The sequence below is a fragment of the Microcebus murinus genome, chromosome 12 (genome assembly GCF_040939455.1).
Source record: "Microcebus murinus isolate Inina chromosome 12, M.murinus_Inina_mat1.0, whole genome shotgun sequence".
Lineage (NCBI taxonomy): Eukaryota > Metazoa > Chordata > Mammalia > Primates > Cheirogaleidae > Microcebus > Microcebus murinus.
This window is the reverse complement of record NC_134115.1, coordinates 77,314,199-77,338,118: the sequence shown is the minus strand read 5'-3', so window position 1 is coordinate 77,338,118 and position 23,920 is coordinate 77,314,199. Positions and strand designations below refer to the sequence as shown.

At 46.4% G+C, this 23,920-nt stretch overlaps 1 protein-coding gene across 3 annotated transcripts in view; it reads left to right on the top strand.

The window, feature by feature from the left end:
* Positions 1 to 23,920, top strand: part of ASTN2 (astrotactin 2) — an 852,746-nt gene that overhangs the window by 187,802 nt on the left and 641,024 nt on the right. For all 3 annotated transcript variants that reach the window (XM_012768786.3, XM_012768785.2, XM_012768780.2), the window contains exon 3: positions 5,110 to 5,494. In XM_012768786.3, the coding sequence (XP_012624240.1) occupies positions 5,110 to 5,494 (385 nt within the window). The remainder of the gene's footprint in view (positions 1 to 5,109; positions 5,495 to 23,920) is intronic.

The window sequence follows — 23,920 nt, the reverse complement described above, 5'->3', positions numbered from 1 at the left end:
CTGGCATTTGTTGACCTTCGTGGTGCCAGATCCTTTGTGCAGACCTTTTATTGTCTCCTTTAATCCCTAGCATAATTCTTCACTTTGTGAACAATCAGCCTCATTTTAAAGAGAGCCTATTGCAGCCCAAGGAGGTAAAGCATTGCAACCAGCTTGTCACAGCCAGCAGCAAGCCGGGAAGCAGGCTGCACACGCTGGCCGTCATGTCCCCAGACTCTCCGTGTCCCCATCGCAGTGCTCTGCCCTGACACCTCCCACCCTCACCCCTGCCTGGCCCCGCTGGGGAATCTGAGACTCACTTTCATTATTAGAGCAAAGAGGAGCGGGCTGATCCTACCTAGAGAGACTTCGAGTATGGAAGGTTCCAGAAGGGATGGGGACACACTTTCCTTCTCTCATCTCTTCTCCACTTTCTGCCTGACAGCTTAGTGAGATTCTCAGACTTGTAAGGAGACGGTAAAACAAATCACCCCAGACCTGTCCAGCTTACAACCTCACAGAAACAAACCCATAACTAGTAGACTGGCATTTTTATTTCTGGAACTTGCAGCCGGTTCTTCAACCTCGTTTGTCTAGGGCCGCCCTAGAGTGAGCACAGCCCAAATCGGATTTGGCACTGGGTCAGCAGGGCCTCCGTGTGCTGCCCCTGGAGGCTCGGCCTCTTCTTCGCTTGCTTTCTAAAAATTCACAGCCTTTGCCTTAGGTCGTTTCCTCCCTCCTGGGCTCCCCTCTTGTCTTGCAGCGTTTTTTCCAGCGCTTGTGTTTGCTCCTCGTGTGTACTCAGAGGCTGGACGCTCTGGCCCTGCTCGGCCACGGATCGATTGCCCCTGCCCTTGTGTTTGCTTGCCTCTGGGTGGGAAGCGGTGAAGAGGCGGGAGTGTAAGTCTGTGGGCATGGGCCAGTACGCAGCCTACACCGCTGCAGGTGGACCCAGACTGCGGTTTCTCTTTGGTTCTGACTCACTCATCTGCTTGCTTTGGGTGCAATGTCCCACTAGGACAGAGGTGGCCAAAGGGTTCTCTGAGCTCCTTTGCTTGTGCACAGCACTTTTCAGTTTGCAAGGAGTATTGCAGCTGTTTTCAAATCACATTTGCACAATAACTCTGCGGCTACCACGAATGGGAATTCTCTTGTAGTATAGGTTTGCCATGTGTCAGGCGCTGAGCGAAGTGTCCCATATCTCACCTCCCTCTAGAAGGAACTTTTGCACCCAGTTTTCCAGATGATCACATCGTGATTGTGAGAAATTAAGTCCCTTGTCCACGATGGCCCAGCAGATGTGTGGCAGCCTTAGATTTTAACTGTGTTACTGCCCCCACTCCTTGCTGCTCCTATGTGACGTTCTGTTGCAAGTATTGGCCACATCCAATTTATAGATGAGTGATAAGCTAAGGGTCTGTAGGGGACAGCCCAAGGTCACGCAGTGAGGAAACCTGAATTTGGAACCCTTTTCCTGCGTGCTCTGAGATTGTCCCCAATTGCATGCACTCTACTGCTTATTCAGAGACTGGGAAGGTAGGGCTGGCCAGAATGATACTTGTAACATCATCCACGCCATTACTAAGTCACAGATGAGGCCCCTGAGCCCTCAGAACCCCAGCCTGGGGAGGTCTGTTCAGTAGGCAGTGGCACAGTGAGCCCCCGGGTACTGGAATTCTGCTTTGGCTGAGTTCTTACGATGAAGCTCCAGTCTGTAACAGAAGCCACATGGGCACTGATATCAGGATATGCTGTGGGGTGAGGACAAGGAGCCTGCACCCTAAAGAGAGGGTCAGAGCCACTGGCCTGGGCTCATATCAGATGACGAGGCCATGGGCTGAAGGATAAGTGGATTAGTAAGCTAAGGGAGCCCTTAGTGCCTCCCAAAGCCAGGGGGTCCCTCTGCCACCTTCTGGAAGTTTCCTGTACCTGAGATTGCCTAGGTCATTTGATGAGGCCGAAGAGAGACCTGGCAGGGACTGATGAGGCCTTCCTGCTTCTGTCCCTGCTCCACCCTGGGTACAGTTTTAAAGTCATGCTGAAGTGAGTTTGAATGTCAGCGGCATTACCAGGAGTGCATGACCTGCTGTCTCTGTGCCTCGGTTTCTAACTCCGTGTAGGAAAAGGACAGTTGTATGTGTGCCAAGCATATATCAAGTACTTGATCCTGCCAGGTCAAGAGACCTGGTCCAGAATGAGAAAGGTGTGGAGACCCAAACCCATGCAGAATGGGCATTCAGGGACAGAAGTTCAAGTCATTCATTCATTCACTCCTTTATTTATTCAGCACTATATATGTGCTTGCTGAATGCTGTTGACCATGATAATAGCTAACAATCTGTGAACGGTGACCTGTGCCCACACTGTACTAAGTACCCTGCAAGCACCTTACATAGCCCTCACAATGACCCAGTGCGGTGGCATTATGCATATTGTCCTTGTTTAACCCTGAGAAAACCAAGGCTCTGAAAGATAAAGCGACTTAGTCAAGGTCATGCAGTCTCTAACTAGCAGATCTTGGACAGAAACCAGGTGAGTCTAACACCAGCTCTTAGCCGCTGTGCCAGGCACTGCTGCAAAGCTCCTGAGGCAAAGGGTGCGGCTTCCTGCCTTCCAGGGGCTCCCAGAGTGGATTTATGAGCGGATGCAGGACTACAGGGGATCCAAGGGAGGGGTTGTGGGGATGCAGGGGGAGAAGGAGGGGCAGTAGTAGCTGCAGGTGGATGGGTTGGTCAGCCCTTGCATTTCCTAGGTCAGCGTTGGGGCTGGGATCTGACCCCAGTGTCCGACAACCATAACTGGGGTGGGCAGAGGGGGCTAGGGGGGAAGGGGTGTAGAACCAGGCAAGGTCTGAGCTTCACAGCGAAAGAAACATGCAAAGGTGGGAAGAGAGAGGGCTGGGTCAGACGAGGAGGCTCCCCGAAGGCATGGGGGCAGCGGGCCAGGATAAAAAGCTTCTCTGAAAAGCAGTCCCAAGATGTGCCCTTTGAATCAAGGGTTTGAAATTCTTTTCTCTTCTCAGCTTGCCCCCTTTATGTGCCCTCACCATCTGTCCCCGTTTCCCTCTCCCTCACCCTGCCTTTGGTCGGTGAGAATCCTGGATGCTGTGTCCACGTTTCTATCCAGTGACCACTGGCCAAGCAGTGGAGAGCTGGGGTCCAGCCGCAGCGCCAGCGTCTTCTGGCCTTTCGAACCCAGCTGGACCTGGGATTAAATCCTGGCTGTGCGACTTCAAGCAAGTGACTTAACTTCTCTGAACCACCTTGTCCTCATTTTTAGAGCACAAACTATAATCTCTATCACATAGGCTTGTCTTGCAGATTAAATAGAGCAGCGTTAAGTAAAAATGGTACAGAGAGGAACACCACGGTGTTTATGGAGAGGTACAGAGAGGAACACCACGGTATTTATAGTGTTTCTCCCAGCCCTTTCCTGTCTTCACTCTCCTTTTCTAGTCTCTCTGTCTTCCTGATTTCTCATCATAGACTTTAAAGTAAAAAACCAAACAGAATAGACACACAAGAAACGAGGCTCAGATCTTGCTCAGTTACGCACTGCCTGAGTTTCTGAGTCTCGTGACTTGTGGCCCGTACCTAACAAGGGTCGTCCTTCTCAACTTCGGGGATTACGTGGCAGGGACTCGACAGAGTGCCCTCCAGTCTCCCAAACGGGAAGCACAATAACTGACGGGGCCTTCCCACCACAGAGGGTTCCGGCACAGAGGGACTGAGGGGAGGCCAGCAGAATGCAGGTCGTCCAGTTCAAGCCCTCGGCGGGTGTTGTGGGGGACACAGGCGTGTTTTGCAAATGCCCTGGTCCTTAAGGATCTCACAGACCAGGGTGTTTCATGAGTCTCATATCATGTAAGATATTTATTAGCTTATTTCATATTCACATATGATACATAGACTCGAACATTCAGGAGTTGGATGTATTAAAGAAAAATAAACTTTGGTTTACCTTAATCTTCTGATTGAAGGAGCCCTAGAACAGTGCATTTTCTTCCTTTACTTTTTCCTTTCCTTTCCTTCCCTTCCCTTCCCTTCCCTTCCCTTCCCTTCCCTTCCCTTCCCTTCCCTTCCCTTCCCTTCCCTTCCCTTCCCTTTCCTTTCCCCTTTCCTTTCCTTTCCTTTCCTTTCCTTTCCTTTCCTTTCCTTTCCTTTCCTTTCCTTTCCTTTCCTTTCCTTTCCTTTCCTTTCCTTTCCTTTCCTTTCCTTCTTTCCTTTCTCCTTTCCTTTCCTTTCTCCTTTCCTTTCTCCTTTCCTTTCCTCTCCTTTCTCCTTTCTTTTCCTTTCTCCTTTCCTTTCCTTTTTCCTTCCCTTTCCTTTCTTCCTTTCCTTTCCTTTCCTTTCCTTTCCTTTCCTTTCCTTTCCTTTCCTTTCCTTTCCTTTCCTTTCCTTTCCTTTCCTTTCCTTTCCTTTCCTTTCCTTTCCTTTCCTTTCCTTTCCTTTCCTTTCCTTTCTTTCTCTTTTTCTTTTTTCTTCTTTCTTCATTTTTTTTAAGCACCTACTGTGTCCCAGATCTCTTGTTGAGAATCAGAGATGGAAAAACTAGTGTTCCTAGACATGAAGAAAATATAGACCGTGCAGAAATTATGTTTGACTTAGTAATGCCATCTTACAGTCGTAGCAGGATATAAGAAGCATTGTGTTGAACCCTCAGTGAACTCATTCTAGAGGTGGGGAGGCCGGGCTGAGAGAGCGTCAGCGACTGTTCAGGGGTCGCTTAGCGGGTGGGGAGGGAGGGTCTGGATTCTGACACTTGCCCGTGTGAAGCCACAGCCCTGGCTCTTCCCAGTGCTGAGCAGTCTGGGTTGCTCTGACATGACCACCGTCCGTCTCATTCGCTCCTCACGGCGACCTTGTGAAGAAGGAAGAGCAGGGGTTCATACTCGTCCTTCAGACCCATGACAGGCAAGGCTCAGAGAAGTCGAGCGGTTTTCCCAAAGTTGCAGAGCCCTGTTTGGAAACAGTGTCTCTCTAGCGTTAAAGCCGTGGCTGGTGGTTCCTAAGGCTCTATGAGTCAAATTTAGGGGTCTGGGCTGAGGGCGGCGGGCAGGAAAATCTCTTCTGCCACTCAGGTGCAAAGGCCGGTGGCCCATTTCTTTGTCCTTCTTGCTTCCCGCTCCAGGGCGGCCTCATCGCGCTGCTGCTGCTGCTGCTGGTGTTCACCGTGGCGCTCTATGCCCAGCGGCGCTGGCAGAAGCGCCGCCGCGTCCCCCAGAAGAGCGCGAGCACGGAAGCCACCCACGAGATCCACTACATCCCGTCCGTGCTGCTGGGGCCCCAGGCCCGGGAGAGCTTCCGCTCCTCCCGGCTGCAAGCCCACAACTCCGTCATCGGAGTGCCCATCCGGGAGACCCCCATCCTGGATGACTACGACTGCGAGGAGGACGAGGAGCCCCCCCGGCGGCCCAACCACGCCTCCCGCGACGACGAGTTCGGCAGCCAGGTGGCCCACGCCCTGGACAGCCTGGGGCGGCCAGGGGAAGAGAAGGCGAACTTCGAGAAGAAAGGTGAGTCCTTCTCGTCGCGTCCCCTCTGCCAGGGGCACTTCGGGAAGATGGGGAGAGGCGCAGGGGCTGGGAAGTGGGGGACACAGGCCGTGTCTTCCGAGATAAGCCACTTTGGCTTCATGGCCACCCTCTCTGCCCGGTTAGCAGAGTTTGTCTTCTCCGGTCCTTTGGTAGTGATGGGAGAAGAAAGAAGTGCCAGGGTTCCTGAAATTGGTGTTTTGGGAGGACTCAGAGGGTATGCAGCCCAGCCCCTCTCCGGTGTCTCTTGATTACCTCCCTTGACATCCTTCTCACTACTCAGGAAAGAGCCCATCCCATTTCCAGACATTACTATTAGATGTTTTTTTTTTGTTTTTTTGTTTTTTTCCTTTTACTGAGTTGAAATCTGTGTCCCTAGTTCTTCATGCCCACAAACAAAGTGATCTGATCTTCTTTCTCCCAGACAGCTCTCGGGAAATTTGATGACGGAAATAAGAGACACCCTGTAAATTCTGGAAATCAACCTCAATAAACAACCCCGGTTTCTTGGGCTAGTCTCATGTGAAATATTTTTCAGACACTTTACCATCCTGGTCCCTGTCCTCTGAACGGAGATCCTAATTTTTCCCATGCGGGAGCATAACCCCTGAGCTGACAGTCTTCCTCGCCAAGGTGGGGACACTCCAGTGCTGAGCAAAATGGGACTTGGACCGCCCTCTTCCCAGCTGTTAGGCATCTGTTGACGCAGCTTGAGATCACATTTGTTTTTTTGCAGTTATTGCTGGCTCAGCGTGGATTTTTTGATGACTAATACCTCACATTCTTTTCCACATATGTTGTTGCAAAGACCCATTTCCTTTGTCCTGTTTGGGAACAATTGATTACTTGCACATAAGCACAGGGTGTGTTTATAATTGTCTTTATTAAGTGTCTATGGCTCCAGCTTGGGTATAGGTGGAATATGCCTATTTTCCTTCAGATAAATGCTGCAGAAGTTGGGCTTTTTCTCTTCACTGTCTTTGTGAAGCAGGTGATAATGACGGGTTAAAGGATTCGCCTGGAGATCCCAGTTCAGTCACTGACCGCTCCTTTTGTGAGCCTAGAGGAACCTCATTGCTTGGTCCTGCCCTGGCGCTCTGGTTCTGCATTCTTCTCCTCTACTCCGAAGGGTCTGTTCTCAGGCCCACCTTTCCATGATGCTAAGTGGGCAAACAGGAACACTGGGGGCTTCCTAGAAATGGGAGACTTTTGTGAAGCCTAGAAAGTCAGGGAGGGGTCAGGATGGCACAGTAGATGAGAGCGAAGGTTTGTTTTGGTGTCACCTGGACCTGGATCCAAATCTTGCCTCGTTTACTTGCAGTGTGACCTTGGAAAAATGGGAATTTAACCCTCTCAGCTTCAGTTTCCTTACTGAAGGGTTACTAGAAGGATTAGATATGAAAATAAAGTGTGTGTAAAATGCCTAACCCAGGGCCTGGCACATGGTAGGCGTTGAACCCCGGAGAGCTGTATTTGTAAACCTCAGACCTTCAGTCTTAGCTGGGCTTCTGACACTCTCCTAAATCCAGCTACAGTGTCCCTCTTCAGCTGTCCCCCGAGTCCCAGCCACCGCAGGCTGGTGACGGCTCTGGGATGTCTGGTAAATTCCCTTTGTCCACCATGTCCATATGCTCTGCCATTTTTGAATGGCTGGTTTATCGGCAGTATCTCTAGTTGTTTCCCTTCTTGATTGCTACTTATCTTTTTCATGTGATTTCCCATCTCACAGCAAGGACAGTCTGCATTTGTTTCATCTCTTCACATCTGGGCAGTGCGTAGCGCAGTGCCTCTGTCGTGGAGACTGCCCGGGGAGAGTCGCACGAGAAAGACGGCCTTGAGAGAGTAAGGAAGTACATTTGGGAGCACCATCAGGCCAGAGCATCACGCTTCTTTTATCTAAGTAGAAAATCACTTAGATAAGGCATAAACCATCTGCCTGCATGTTTATATTTGGGCTTTTGCAGCATAACTCATTCAGCCTCACTTTTCTTATATAGAAAATGGGCTTCTTCACAGCCGGCCTGCCTATGCCATAGCTCTGCTGTGGGTATCCAATGACAAATGACAAGTACTGGGGGAGTTTTCCTAGCCCCTGAGCATTTTCTGTATCAGCATCATGCTCAACCTGGCTAAGACAAGTGGTCCCCTCCGTCTGCCAGCTCCGAAAGCTGGTTGTGATTACTTTGAGCTCACCACTTACACACTGTATAGTAATAATCAGGTTCCCTGTCTGTTTCCTAGACTGGACTTGGAGATCACTGAGAGCAATAACAGTGCCCATTATCTTTATTTCACCAGTGTCCAACACAGCAGCTGATACCTGACAGTAGGCACTCTGAAAATATCTGTTGGCTGAGCAATTGAAACAACTGAACAATCAGTCAGTTGGTCAATCAAGACAAATCAAAGCATTGATTCGAATCCAGACTGCTCAGTTCCAGGCTTCAGTTTATCTCACTGTTCTCAAGTCTAGGGACTCTGGAAACTAAAAGGCAGAAACCATTAGTGGTAAAGACCAGAACTTAGAAGAGAGCGACCACTGGCTGAAGATGAAAACCCAGGAAAGAGAATTGATGTGAGATAAGTGACCACCAAGGAGAGAAGCAGTGAAGCTGCAAATACAAGCAAATTCTCTTCTCTGGTCCTGACCCCTCCAACCCATACACATATTCCTTCCGCCAAGCTTCGGATAGAGAATAGCAAACATCTCCAAAGTGGGGAGACAGGTGGGGAAGGCAGGTCACTGCCAATAACTTTGTTTGACCGACCGACCGACCTACCTACCTACCTACCTTCCTTCCTTCCTTCCTTCCTTCCTTCCTTCCTTCCTTCCTTCCTTCCTTCCTTCCTTCCTTCCTTCCTTCCTTCCTTCCTTCCTTCCCTCCCCCTTCCTTCCTTCCCTCCTTCCTTCCCTCCCTCCTTCCCTCCCTCCTTCCCTCCTGCCTTCCCCAAGCTGGAAGGCAACACATAATAGTGATGAAGAATACTAGATCTTTGACCCTGGACAAGTCATGTACTCCTCTTACATCAAAGAGGCATGACCCCAGTATTCTCCCTTGTAGTGTGGTTGGGAAGCTTAAATTAGACAACCCATAAAGTGTCTGGTACATAGTAAACCTTCTGTACACATTGGCATTATTGTTATTCACACTGTGGGTCTTCGTAGTGGTTACACCATGGCACACACCATGATAGACTCTAAAAAAACCAGTGAGGAAAGCAAAATCTCTTCCCTTAACGAAAATTTTAGGGATTCTCCTGGGAGATAAATCTTGGCGGGGAGAGGTAGGAAAGTGAAATGAAAGCTTGAATAGATCCTGAGTCTCTCTGTGCTATGCAGCAAAGTTGTGGCAGAGCTGAGGTAGGAGCCCAAATCCCTGACACCAAGCCCCAGCCTCTGGGACAGAAGAAACCTTTGTTCTCGACAGCTGTCATGCACACCCAGAATGGGCCACACAGCATTGTGGTGATGGCCTGTGTCATTGAGGGTTGGTGCCTTCTAGGTCCTGTGCTTCTTAAAGTGAGCACGGTCTTGTCATTTCAGGTGCTGTGCATTTCAGCTGCCTGAAAACCCTCTCTGAGTTCAACTCAAAGATGGGGACAGGTAACAGCACAGGGGGCAGAGCTGTGCTGGGGCGAGAGGGTGCAACAGGCTAACTCCCAAGAAGTGGGGGAGGGCACTCCTGGCCTCCTCTCCCCGGTAGATGCTCCGGAGCCTGCACACCTTCAGACCTACCGCCACGGTGGCTTAACGATGACTTCTCCCCTGTGTTTTCTTTCAAGCTGAACTCTTTTCAATCAATAACAAAGCCAGGCTCTTATGCTCTGAAATCTCAACACTAGCATTAAGAAGGACAACACAGAAGTTGTCCAAAGAGAATGAGTGGTCGATACATGAGAAAAGGGACAGCCAGGTGGGGTGAGGGGAGAGGAGCATATTTGGACTTTAATCCTGCCCTTGGGTTCACTGGCAGCATGGCCTCAGGCAAGTCTCTTAGCCACTCTGTGTCTCTGTGTCTTCATCTCACCTGATTTCATCGGACCAAAACGATTTTTCTCTTGATGTTCCTTTGAGTGGGCTTTAAACCAGAGTATAATTTGCAGTAAAAACAAAGTACTTTGCTTAAGGCTGTATCCTAGCCACACACAGATCCAGCAAGGGCAGGAGAGGAAGACGTGTAGGCAAGAAGAAAGTAAAGCGCACACTGTTTTGATTCCGGGCAGGATGTTGGCCACCCTGTCTAGGCGCAGGTGGATCCTAGGGGCTGTTCCTGCAGCATCATGGCCCCTGAGTGCTCGGCCTTCCTTGCTTGGACAGAAGAAGGATGATTCCACTGGCGGATTACAGAAGATCTAACAGCAGCAGCTCAGACCAAATGTGTGCTTTGTTGCCTCAGGGGACGCTTGGGAAAGAACCACGAGGTTCTGTCTTTTATGGGGTGACCGGGGCATGATTATGAGTCTTGTTGAGAGTGGGCAAGTGTTCAGAGGCTGGGCAGTCCATATAACAGTGATTGCATAGAATTAAACTGACAAGGGCTAATCCCACTCACGCATTTCATAGTTAGGGTTTGCCTTTCAATTCAAATTTCCTCATCATACTTGAGCTCTATCAACCTGCCTTGCAGCGTGGCCTTGAAAATAATAGAGCCTGGAGACTGGGGAGAAAGTTTCATTACAAAAGGGCAACTGCTCGAGGTCCCAAGTCTCAAGGGTAGTGTACCGAGCAGCTGACACACACTGATGCGGCCATTCCCTCTGCTAAGTATTGAAATTCTTCCTCTGCCAGTGCATAAGAAGCTTGCTGCCCGGAGGCCCCGCTGCCTTCCTCTGTCTGGCCAGCAGACAGTGCCTACCCAAGGGAGCTCCTGAACTTTCCACTGTCCGGCAACACCGTGGCTTTAGGATCCTACTCCAGCACTATGGCTGGCCTCTTTTCTGGCTAGTGAGTGCCTGTGACTTAGAAGTTCTCAGCTATTTTGAATATCACCCCTGATATCACCTTAGCAAGCTGCTGAGAATTTGTTTCAATGCACAAGCAGAGACTCAATACATTTTAATTCCAATTCTTTTTATCCTTAAATTTATGTTTCCCTTCCCTGAATATTATGCGTGGAAGCATAAGGAAATTAAAATAACAAATTTATCGCTTTATCGCGGGATGGAGTAGGAGCTGGATGAATGACTACTGAGTTTTCTTCATTTTGTTTTATTGTTATGAAAGAATTGATGCTCTTTGAAACAGAAGAAAGGAAAGGCAGAAGGAAGAAAGGAAAGTGAGGGGAAGAGAGTGGGAAAGGAAGGAGGGAGAGAGAAAGAAAGAGAGAAAGCAGTCTGATTTGTATAAAGCAACAACTAGAAATCCTACCCTTTTGTCTTCATCCCATCTCTCCCACTGGCAGGATCCAAAGGCTGATCCTTGGTAACAGATTGATTTATATTCTTTTAGCATTCTCTGCACATAACATACATATAAGTTACAAATATATATGTATATATATTTGCATACAGATATATACTAATGTGGTCATCTCACCCACATTATACAGCAATTTGTTCATTTCCTAAACAATGTATGAAAAGTATATTTCTAAGTTACCCATGCATATCTATCTTATTCCTTTGGCAGGCTGAATATTATCACATAATGAGAACATACAAAACATAACAAAACTTACTTTACCCTCTGTTGTTGGCCATCATCTTAATTTTCTGCACTTACAATGAGTCCACAAACATCTTTGTACATACTGCTAACTCGATAGATAGATAGATAGATAGATAGATAGATAGATAGATAGATAGATAGATAGATACTCTTTACAAAGTGTGAGATTATTTCCATAGGAAAAATATGTACCTAAAAGCAGAATCATAGTATCCAAGGGTATGCACATTTGTCATTTTGGTAAGCACTATCATATTTATTCATTTGTTGTATGCTCTCAAGGGGGGGGGGGCACATGTTTTGTTCCCACACAGATCTACACAAACAGCTCGCTCCCCCATCACATTGACTGTTCTTATATCATGGACCCTTCTAGTCTTTATCCATGTAGTTGTCATCATTTCACATGCACAGTGTTCTCTTTTGATTGTTTTTTTCTACTTAACATGGGTCCAAACTCCTTTCTTTGTCTAAAGTCAGTCCTCGTAGTTATCCTGCGTAATGATCGTTCTGGGGACGTGAGGCAGAATAAAGGCTTTCTTGGTCTGCTGTCAGAATCTAGGGTGGAGGAAGGCAAGAGAAACGGCAGTAGATGCCAGCAGCGGCCCACAGAGATGGAGGGGAAGGGTTGTGGCCTCTCTGCCATAGGACCAGTGGACTGGACCTTGCTGCTGCTCAGAATTGCAGCCTAAGAAGTCTGAGTGAGAGGGATGCCTGTCGGAAGGGTGGGGAAGAAGGGAATTTTATTGAGTGGCTGTAAGAACCCAGCAGTCCCTGTGCATTACCTCATTGAGCCATTTGTAATTACCCCGACTGGAAGGTGGATGGAAGGATTGGCTGAGAAACTGTTGCCGCTGCTGCTCACAACAGCTGATTTCTACCACTCTGCTGGGACCTGTCTATGAATGATGTCATTTATACCTTACCATAACGCTATGAGGTGTGTAGTAGTATCACCCCTGGCTCTGCAGAGGAGTAGACTGGAGCAAAGAGGGCCCAAGCAATGTGTCCAACGTCACTTAGCTGGAAAGTGGCTGAGCCAGGTTAAAACTCCAGCACAGAGCTGTCATGGCAAGGGACAGAGCTGGGATTAGAATGCACACCACACTGAGGTTCATGGTCCTTGGGAAGACACTGAGCTCTTGAAATTTCAGGGATAGCTAAAATGCAGTGACCATAGGCTTGCTTCACCCACAAATCTGGGAATAAAGAATAGGTAGTTAACATCTGTTCTCTGGGGCAGGAAGCTGCGACACAGTAATACTAAGCTTATAAATTGGCAAAAGGGACTTTGCAATAGGGAGATCCCATTGTTTTGGAGCATTTTGAGTGGTCCCCAATGGTGCAGGGGAGTCTTGTTTGGTGTGAATAGATCACTCCAGGGTGTCAGAAACTGAGAAGCTGTTTATTAACTCACCTTTCTGACACCCCCTGTGAATGTCATGTAAATGTCATCTTTGTGTAGCGTCTTATGAATTTGCAGAGATCTTGCATAGTCAACACCTCATTCAGTGCCCCGTTTTGGCATGCAGCCTTCTGCACACGGAAGCTCTAGCCTGTTTCCAGACCTCCTACCTTCAGCCCTGGCCTCCCAGCCTGTGCCCATCCATCGCTCTGTAAGCCACATCAGTCTTCCTGACATACCCCCCCACACCTCATCCTCACATGCCAGCTTCCTGCTTCCGTGCCCACACTCTCCATCCCTTCCCGTACAGTAGCCTCTCTGTAGTGATCACATTGGTCATGACAGTCCCAAGTCTAAAGCCTTCCCTGAGTTCTTACTGCACATGGCCCTCACCCTCTGCATGTCAGACAGTGGCCTCCTCTCTGCTCGTCAGGCTTGCTAAGCCCCTTCCACCACAGGCCCTTTGCATGTGCCATGATTATCTTCACCTGGAAAAATCTCCCTCTTTCCTTTCCGAATCCGTCATGGCTTAGCTGACTCCTCCTCATTAGGTCTCAGCTCAAACGTCACGTCATCAGACAAAGCTCTTTTCTCCACGTGAGTTCTCCTCTCTTCTGTGAACTCTCCTATTTGTTTCTGTAACAGTACCTTTTATTATTTGGGTTTATGTATTAAATATTTTGATTATCTTACTAGACTGAAACTTCTGTGAGATTAATACTAGGTATGTTTGGTTATATTCTTGACCTAATACAGTGTCCGGCACATGATAGGTGTTAATAAGTATGTATTAGGTCAGTAGATGGGGGAATGCATGAATGGGTAGATAGATATTTTAGTGTCTTTCCACAGGCCAGTAACCTCTACATGGACTCTTTATCCTTCCTCTGGTTGAATCTTGTTTAGTATTTTCAAATCAATGATTTGTTGAATCTTCCTATGTATCTCATAAAGAAGGTATTATCCTCATCAAAAGTTAGAGACCCTCACACAGTTAAACAGCTGCAAGTAATGGAGCTAGAATTTGAACCAGCTTTGTCTAATTCCCAAATCCAGGCATGTTCTGAAGATAACACAACGTGCATTAATCCTGTCCATTTATTTGAGCAGGAGAGGTAAGACATGGGCTTAGATACTAGCAAGCTCAATCTCTTACAGCTACCTTCATCCAAAATGTTGAACATCAGCTACAATCAGAAATGTGTTTTATGCTGTGGCCCCACACATACATAAGTATGTGAATTGTGAATGTGTCTGTGGGTGTCTCTAAAATAATTGTCACAAAAGAATACATTGTTACATGTGGCAAGAATTGTTACATGTGGCATGCTCTCATAGTTTCTATTCTTTATATATCATATTTGTAATGGTGGTACAAGCCCCACTGAATTGATTTCACAGTTTACGAATGGGTCATAGATTAAGATTAAAAACCTCTTTCTCAGAGATGCTAATAAAGTGCCCAAATGGCCACGATGGGGACAGATCCCTGACCACTGGGTCTCGGATGCCTTCCGCAAGGTGTTCCTTGCCCGGGGACCTGAAAGGTGAAGGTAATTCAAGAGCCTTTCGGTGAGGGGTTGAGGAGCAGCTGGGAATGGTCCCTGAGCCAGGCAAGACTCACACAAGGGCTTTAGGTCTTACCTCCACCCTTCACCCCGCTGGCCAGCCCACTGGTGTCTGTCACCCAGCCCTATAGGCCATTGGTCACATCGTTTCCCCATTTGCTCTTGGAGCTTCTCAACCAGCCCTTGCAAAGTATTCTTTGTGCCTCTCTGTTTTATTTTCATAAAACACTCTGTCCTTCCTGCAAAAAAGCCCTTATCCTCTCTCTTTGTGTGAGCAGTGCAACCCTTCTTGGGCCATGCCTCCACTTCTCAGCTGTCCTTGAGGCCCCAGTGGAGGTTTGCAGAGGGCCTGGGCTGCACCCTTACTAACAAAAGCTCCCTTTTTGACAGTGCCCTGAGGGTGCTGCCAGGGTCCACGTGGGGACAAGTGGAAGGCGGGATATGCAGACTTGCTTTAATCAGAGCAGCACTGTTTTAAACTGGTTCTCACACTGGGATTCGACATAAGACTTTTTTTTTTTTGAAAAATAGGTCCTCCAGGATAAAAAGAAGAAACGTTTGGCAATGTCTTTCTTAACACCAAACTGCCCGGAGTTGGCTATACCAAACTGTCTCTCCCCTCTCCTTGTTCCAAGCACTTTTTGAGTTCTGTCTCGTAAAATGTCACGCAGGCTGATTGGTCTGTCCCCTGTCTCCATAGACATGCCAGCGATAGAGAGAGACAGGCTGATATTTGGCCCCTGCATCTTCTGTTTGCATAGACCACTCCCTCACCACTAGTGTATTTATTTATTCATTCACACATTCGTTTCCTTAACAACTGTTTACAAGCAACGAGCACCTACTGTATGCCAGAGACTGTTTACTGTGGACGTATAAAGCAAAATAGACAGTAGTCTTCCCCCTAGAAGCTCACAGTTTAGAAGGGTATAAAACGGTAATAGCTGCTTTATTTTATATAGCTCTTTAACATTTATAGAATGGCTTCATAAACATTATATGATAAACTCTGTGTTACTGTAGCCTTTCAAAAGACTTGGAAGCTGGCTCCAGCACAGAGACATTAAGTCACTCATCCATGAAACACCGAGAGTTTGACGTAGAAGTTATACTTACATCCACATTCCTTGAGTTCAAGTTCACTACCCTCTTCATTTTGCCACACTATATTTATCCCTGCAGCATCCTGAATATCATTTGGCAAACAACTTGTCATATCTATAATGCCCTCCCCTTATTAATCTTAGTTAGATCATAAACTACTCCTCTTTGGTGGTGTTCAATCCAGATTAAGTAGCCATTTGTCAAGAATGGTGTAGTGGGGTTAGAGGTGAGACACAATTTAAGTAATCCTTTTAACTCTCAGATTGTAAAATTTGAGCTTAATCTATTTCGATTCCATTTTCTTCTTAGGACTTCTTAGAAAACAAAGGCAGCAAGATCTATGTTTAAAAATATGTTCCTTAGAACAAGCCAGTCTGCAGAACTGACTGTTTTTTTTCTCTCTTGTCCTTTTTTTCCTCCCCAACTGATAGACAAAGCAAATGCCACTTGTAGAATGGCAAAGCATTTATTTTTGCTCCAATTATTTGTTCTATATTATGGAGTTAATAAAGCTATCCAAGACCAGACCCTCGACTCTTGAAGCTTTTTTGTTTACTTTATTTTCTTTCTTTCTTTCCTTTTTTTTTTTTTTGAGACAGGGTCTTGCTCTGTCACCTAGGCTGGAGTACAGTGACTCAATCATAGCTCACTGCAGCCTTGAACTCCTGGGCTCAGGCAATGCTCCTGCCTCAGCTCCTGAGTAGCTAGGGCTACAGGTGTGTGCCACCACACCTGGCTAATGTTTTTTAATGTTTTGTAGAGATGGGGGCTCGCTGTGTTGCCCAGGCTGGTCTTGAACTCCTGGCCTCAAGCGATCCTCTGACTCTGGCTCTGCGTCCTAGCGCTGGGATTACAGGTGAGAGCCTGCTTTGATTCCTTAGCTCACCCTCCTCCCGGACATTGGGCCTGGCGTCTAAATGCCTAGGCTCAGGCAAAGCAGGCGGGAGCGGTGCCTCCAACAGACAGGAGCTTGGCATGCCCAGATAGCAGTCCTCTGAGCTGTCTCCACGCTCTCTAAAATAAGATATAGACAGAGATTTGTCATGGAATCACAAACAGGAATGTCACCAGAGCTGTCACCAGAGCCCCTTAAAATGTCACTTCCCAGCATTAATTGCCATGATAGCAAAACAAACGGGTGTTCTCTGAACATTTGCTCTTCCTCCTCCACCCTCCTGATCCTCTTCCCATCTTCCCATGTCTCCTTTCTCCGTGCTGTATCTGAGCCCCCTCCTTTTTTATCTCTGGGGACCCTTGCACAGTCTGATTAGACGGTGCCCAGCAAGGCAGTCCCGCCACACAGTGACAGATGAGGGTGAAGGAGGTTTGGTAAATGTCAGGGGCTGAAAAGGCTGTTCCCTGATTGATCAGAGCTGGAGCAATTTCCCAGCAGTCAGGGAACTTTGTCCTCCTGTCCTGGCCTCCCTTGAAATGGCTGGAAATCACCCAGTGGGGGACTGACTGTCACAAAGAGAGTCCACGGCAGCTTGACCTCAGTGTCTCCTACAAAGAAACAGCTGTCTCTGGGTGTGAGATCTTCATCCACTGTAGGGGATGCAATACATCATCATCATTACTCACAATTCTGGTCAGTCATTATTTTTCCTAATATTTTCCTTATTATAAGAGTTATGTACACTCATTAGTTAAAACTCAAAAATAAAAGCATAAATTAGCAATTTTGCATATGCCTCATCAAATAGCCACACTTTTCACCAATTTTTTCTACTGGTTTTTCTTTTATATATTGAAAGCAAAAACCTATTTATTGTTTTACCTCTTGCATTTTTATTTAATGTAATATCATAAGTATTTCAACATGCTCATAATTCTATCTTATTACTGCCTTACAGTTTATTTGTTGATGGACATTTTAGTTGCTACTTTCCTTTTTCTCTTTTGCTATTTTGTATTCAACAGCAGCAACCATTTTTAGGCTTAAATTTGTTTTTCAGCATTCTGTATTATTTCCTCAGGGTATATTCCCAAGTGTGGAATTACTGGGTCAAATGGTCTGAATGTTTTAAAGTTCTTGATACATGTTTAGCTCAACATTCTTTTGTCAGGATTTCTCCATACACACTTTTTGAAATAAGAAAACACTTATCCATGTTTGTTCATTCATTAATTCAATAAATACCTACTGTGTGTCAGGAATTATTCAGGGTACTGAAGATAAAGCAGTGAATACAATTACAACAAGTCTATTTCTGTAGCACTTACTTTCTAGTGCAGATAGATTTTAAATACATGCACAAGAAAAAAATATACGAATTATATCTGCAGTCCCCAACCCCTGGGTTGCAGACTGGTACTGGTCCGTGGCCTGTTAGGAACTGGGCTGCACAGCAGGAGGTGAGCGGTGGGTGAGCAAGCAGAGCTTCATCTGTATTTACAGCCGCTCCTGTCACTCACATCATGGTCTGAGCTCCGCATCCTGTCAGATCAGCGGCAGCATTAGATTCTCATAGGAGCATGAACCCTACTGTAAACTGTGCATGCGATGGATCTAGATTGTGCACTCCTTGTGGGAATCTAATGCCTGATGATCTGAGGGGGAGCTGAGGCGGTGGTGCTAGCTCTTGGGGAGCGGCTGCAGATACAGATTATCATTAGCAGAGAGGTTTGATTGCACAATAAATGTAATGCACTTGAATCATCCCAAAACCCATCCATGGCAAAATTGTCTTCCATGAAACTGGTCCCTGGTGCCAAAAAGGTTAGGGACCTAATAATTGCCATGGGGGAGAAATAAAACACAGAAGGGCATTGGAGCCCCCTGGAAAGGTCTCACTGAATGAGGTGACATTTGAGGACTGATCTAGAGTAGATGAAGAAGAAAGGCATTTGGATATTTCAGGAAAGAGATTTTCAGGCAGTGGGAATGGCAAGTGTAAAGGCCCTGTGGTAGCAGCGTGCTGGGAGCATTCAAGGAATAGGAAGGAGCAGCATTGAGGGAGAGAACACTAGAATAAATTGGGTCATAGGAGCATTGGAAAGAGGGTTGCATAGAGCCTGGTAGATTGAGACATTGCCTTTTACTGTGAGAAGGACAGCCACTGGAAAATGGGGAATTGATTTTTCACAAAGGTTATAAGCAATTAGGGCCAAAACGAGAAGGACAAATTTAGATACGGAGTTGACATTCAGAATGGAAGATGCTGGGGAGACCAGACGATAGAGATTTTTCTCTGGAATGTCATGGGTAGAATTCAGCCCACAGATAATGTTTGTTTTCTTTTGTTTAGTTTGCATACTGGGTATATTTTATATTTTTGAATTAAATTGTCAATATGTATAAACCAGGAAATTTTGCGTCAAAATCTACATTTCTGCCTCACTTGATTATTGAAGAACCTAGCAACCCTATGACTATTCTCGTGCCCTCCAGCACTTAGCAGGAGCTGAGTGGTGGTAACTCCTTTGGAAGGGTTGCTGTCTCATGTCACTGTGAACACCATAATGATGTGGTGAACACACCTTAACCTAAGTCCTCTCTGATCCATGAGGGCTTCTGAACTCAAATCTTCTCCCAGAAGAAATAGAAATTGGGACAGCCCTTATGGTCTGAGCAGTGGGAACAGAGAAGTGCACAGGAACAATAGAATCACCTCCTATTTTGTATAGCAAAAATAGGAGGACTTAGGATCTCTAGGGATTTCTAGAAGACGTGTATCTCCACTCTGCGTTGGTGCAAGGGTCAGGGATGACTTGGTTGGTGGCAGAAGAGGATACCACTTTCTCTTCAGCTCCTTGAAGAGAGACTGACAGACTAGCAGCAGGTCAGAGACCAAGAGAACTTTGGCACCGCCTTGGCCTCCCAGAGTGCTAGGATTATAGGTGTGAGCCACTGCGCCCGGCCCTACATGCATTCTTGTATTCAATCCTTGCAGGAGTCCATTCTGGTACTATTTTGATCCTCATTTTATAGAAAGTGGTTAAGAAGCTCAACTCTTTAACCTGACACACCTGGGCTCAGTCCTACCTTTCCAATTCACAAAGTGTGAAAACTGGAGCGAGTCACTAATGCTTTTGAAACACAGTCTCTTCGCCTCTACAATGGGATCACTTTTTTGGGCAGAATTCTTGTGAGAATTAGGAAATCATATCTGTAAAATAGCACAGTGCTTTGCCTTGATAAACAGAAGCTATTATTGGCATGTTGTCTGAAAGGTTCACTTTATTCAGCAAACAGAGGTCAGAGAGGGGAGGGATTTATCCGAAGTTGCAGAGCAAGTTTATACTGGGTGTGTGTTTATGGAGATCTGTAGGGGGAGTGGTGGCTCTGATGCAGACATTCTAATTTTCCAGGCGATGATGTCGTCTTAACATTTCTGCCACACCACTTCTGAAGGGGTGTGTTTTTCTCTCCGTGTCCTGGATGAGGGCTTTGGTCTTGACACATTGTAGGAAATGACTAAATATGTATAGAATGAATGAATGAATGCATGCATGCATCCATCCATCCATGAACCTGGAAAAGGCTAGTTTGCTCCCTGTAGGAGAGTGGGACAGACAGCAGCTCTCCTGAGCTGGTTCTGCCACCCCAATCCCCTGTTGCTGTCAGTGCTGTTTTCATTTCTTACGGCCCATGACTCTTGTTATTTTTTTGTCTCCTCCCATTGGGCATTGCTCAAGATGTGGGGGTCTCCCATCTGAGAGGCTGGGATGTCTGGTGGACAGGACCTTCTGCCCCACTGTCTCAGGCATGGGGCAGGAGAGGACCTTGGAATTAGGAAAGCAGGGTGAGTCTGGAAGGCCAGTCCTGAAGCTCTGGGCTCCTGGGGAAGGGCAGCCACTGATACTTGGGCAGGTGCAGTCCTACCCACTGAGCAAGACTAGAGAGATCACTGACCTGCATGCGATAGGTAATCCCCACCAGGTACGTGGCTCCTGTGTGAATCTTAAAATGTGGATGCTCTTACCATTAGTAGCCCACAGAATCATTATTCCTTGGCATTTCCAAGTCAGGTATTTATTGACTGCTATTTCTTTTCTGCGTTTAAAGCTATGGTGCCTTAAACAAGTTGTTTATTTTCTTCCATGCATGCTTCCTCATCCGTGGAATAAATGCTGAAGACAAAAGCACCCCTATAACCTGGCAAGGAGCCATCCTGCTTTGGGTGGTTGGCATCCTTGGCAGTGCAGGAGTCTAGTTTCTGAAAAGTTCTCAGCTACGGTGTTTCCTGGGCATCCAGCAATGACCCAGGAGGGAGGGGACAGGCATCTTCCTCCTGTAGCTGGGCTGCTCCTGTACCAGCACCCCACTATTTCTCTTCAGTCACTCACCCTCCACCACCCCCTCCACCATGTATCATCCAGACAGTGTTAATACACACACGGACTTCTGAAAACTCCTCATGCTGTGGAAGGGTGATGGTCTGAACCTCTCTGTACTAGGAGACCTGGGTCAGAATCTAACCTTATCTCCTTAAATGCTCACTAATTTTGACATTTTGAGATCTTGGACTCATCACTTCATTTCTCTGAGCTAGTGTTCTCAGCCAGGGGGTGATTATCACATACATGCACACATGTGCACATACATCTTTTACTGGGGACATTTGGTGATGTCTGAAGACAATTGTGATGACTGGGGCAGGGTTGAGGAATGCTATTGGCATCTAGTGGTTAGAGGCCCGACATGCTGGTAACCACTCTACAGTGCATAGGACAGCCCTCCCCACAGCAAGGAATCGCCCAGCTGGACACAGCTGTCAGATCAAGGCTGAGAAGGCCTACTCTAAGCCTTAGTTGTCACATTGGTAAAATGGAGGTGAATGCTTTTTTTTTTTTTTTAATTTCAGGATATTACAGGGGTATAAATGTTTTGGTTACATGGATTGCTTTTGTACTCCTTGAGTCAAAGTTATAAGCGTGCCCATCACCCAAATAGTGTACATTGCACCTGTTAGGTATGATTTCACCCACCCCCTCTTAACGCTCCCACCTGCTTGATTACCATTGAGTTTTACTTCTATATGTGCACACCATTAAATAGGGAATGCTTTTTGTAAACTATAACATACTATACAAACATACAATGGCAATGTTATTGTTTCACTGTGTCTTAGTCTGTTTTCTGTTGCTATGACTGAACATCTGAGACTAGGTAAATTATAAAGAATTTATTTCTTATGGTTCTGGAGGCTGGGAAGTCCAAGGTCAAAGGGCTGCATCTGGTGAGGGCCTTTTGCTGCTGGCGACTCTCTGCAGAGTCCTGAGGTGGCACAGGGCATCACATGATCACATGGCAAGGGAGACCTCATGAAACAGAGCCAATCTGGCTTTTACAACAGACCCAATCTCGTGATAACCCATTTATCCATTGATCCACGGCAGACTCCTCATGACCCAATCACCTCCCACAGGCCTCACCTCTCAATACTGTTAGATTGGGGATCAATTTCAACATGTTTTGAAGGAGATAGAGATTTGCATTATAGCACATTGTTTTTTGGTTTTTGTTTTATCATCATCATCTATAAGGATTTGCTTTGAGGGAGCCACCTCAGGGCCTTTATATCACTATTCTCCCTTCCTGAACCATTCTTTGCCCAGTTCTCTGCATGGCTTATTCCTGCATTCACTCGAGCTTTTTTTTTCACATTCTCCCTTATCACTGAGGCCATCCCTGACCACCATGTATAAAATAAACAATATACATGATCACACACAAATACACCATACTCTATTCTCCTCTATCCTACTTTATTTTTATTTGTAATATCACAATTTAACCCATTATACATATTGTTGTCTCTCTTTGGGGATTGTGTCTGTTTTGTTCAATGCCATATGCTTATTGTTTAGAGCATTAGAACATTGTGCGGCACAAAATAAATTATTGTTGGGTAAATGGATAAACTAAATGAATCACTGAATAACTGGCCTGGAGTGTCTTCATTCAGCCTTTTTAGGTTTCAAAGAATTGGTTATTTAGTTCAGCTGATGGGGGTTTAGTTTTAGTTTTAATAGGAGTAATATTAGTTATTCTGTATGGACTGAGTTCTGTGACCACCACTTCATAAATATTTGCACAGTATAGCCTCAAAAAAATGGATGTGGTCAGTACCTCCAATTGCTCCCACTGGCTCTTCATCAATAACTCTGCTTCCTTTGCTACTGGAGAACAGAAGACCAGGTATAATCAGAAAGTCTCAGGCTCCATGGAGAAAGAGCCATGGATAGGATATAACAAAAATTGACACAGTGTTTCTTTCTCAAGTAGCTCCAATGAATTTATGAGTCTGTATCCTTTTTTGACTATTCTTCTTTGGCTTCCATCTGCAAGTGACCTGTCTTTACCTTTTAACCTGTGCCCCTGGCTCCTGTGACCTCACGGCTTCCGTGCTTGGCTCACCTCCCTTCCTCACGAGACATGCTCTATCTCCGACTCTCTTTTCATGTCTCCTATTCAAGCACCCCATGGGAGAATTTGTCATATCCGATACTGAATGTCCTAATGAGAGATCCTCATACAAGGACATGTCACCATCCACGAACTCAGCCCGGGCTGCCCCCCTCTGCTCAGACATGGAGCTCTGATCCCATCAGCTTCGCCAGGATGGTGGAGTCGTGGGGTACCCAGCAAGGCATCCTCTGGGTTATGAAGCACCTGTAGCTCTTTGCTCACTAAAACAGGGTATGGCAGGCCCTCAAAGCATCAAACCTGCCCAGAATAGTGGGGAGTCCATCTGTTGAGAGGAGGGCTGGTGTGTCTTGCTTCAAAAGAACTTGGTTTGTGAAAAGCTTAGCTTAGCAAAGAAATAAATCAGAGAATGACAGATTATTTTCCTAAATGGTTCTTTATTTTACAAAAGCATGCACCACAGGATTTCTTTCAATATCTAGCACCACAAGTGCATGTAACAGAGAAGAGGATTTAACCAACTTTTAGCTTATCACAATGTGTAAGGACACACTAGTCTATAAACCAAAGCAAAGCCATAGTGGCAGGGCTTTCTGGGAGGTGGCCAGCAGTAGCAAGATGGGTGTGGAATGGAGCTTATGTGGGTATCAATTCTGTCTCCACATAGTGTTTTAATCTTGGACAAGTTAACTAACCTATTTGAGTCTCAGATTCTTCATCTGTGAAACTGGCTTAATGATAGTGCTAGACTCTCCTGGGGTTATTTTTCAGGATGAAATGCAGTAATAGTATGGTCAGAGACACCCACCGTTAATATTAATAGTCTTGGGAAAATCATATCATAAAGGGGTTTCTTGTCCTCAGTCTTCCCATCTATATAATGAGCAGCTTGGACCCTTACAGGTCTAAACCTGCATTCTTCAGTTTCTGCCCCTTTCAGTGGAATTGTGGGGCCGTAGGCATACACATACCATGGGTTCAGTGGAAGCTGAGCCAGAACACAGGGTCGTATTCCTAGTGGGCATGGCTAACAGTGTGTGTATGCAGGAGAGGGTATTAGGAAAACCAGGGAAGGAGAAAGGAAGACTTTCTTTCATGCAAAACCTTACCTATTCATACTTCCTTGTACAGAAATGGTTCAAAAGGAAGAAAGGATACCAGTAACTAGCATTTCGAGCCTACGTCAATGGCCTCCTGGCTCCAGGATTGTTCCTGTGAGTGTCCCAAGGAGGTCCGCAGACAGAGATATCACTTCCTCATGATTTCCCTGGTGACCGAAGCCTCCGGAGAC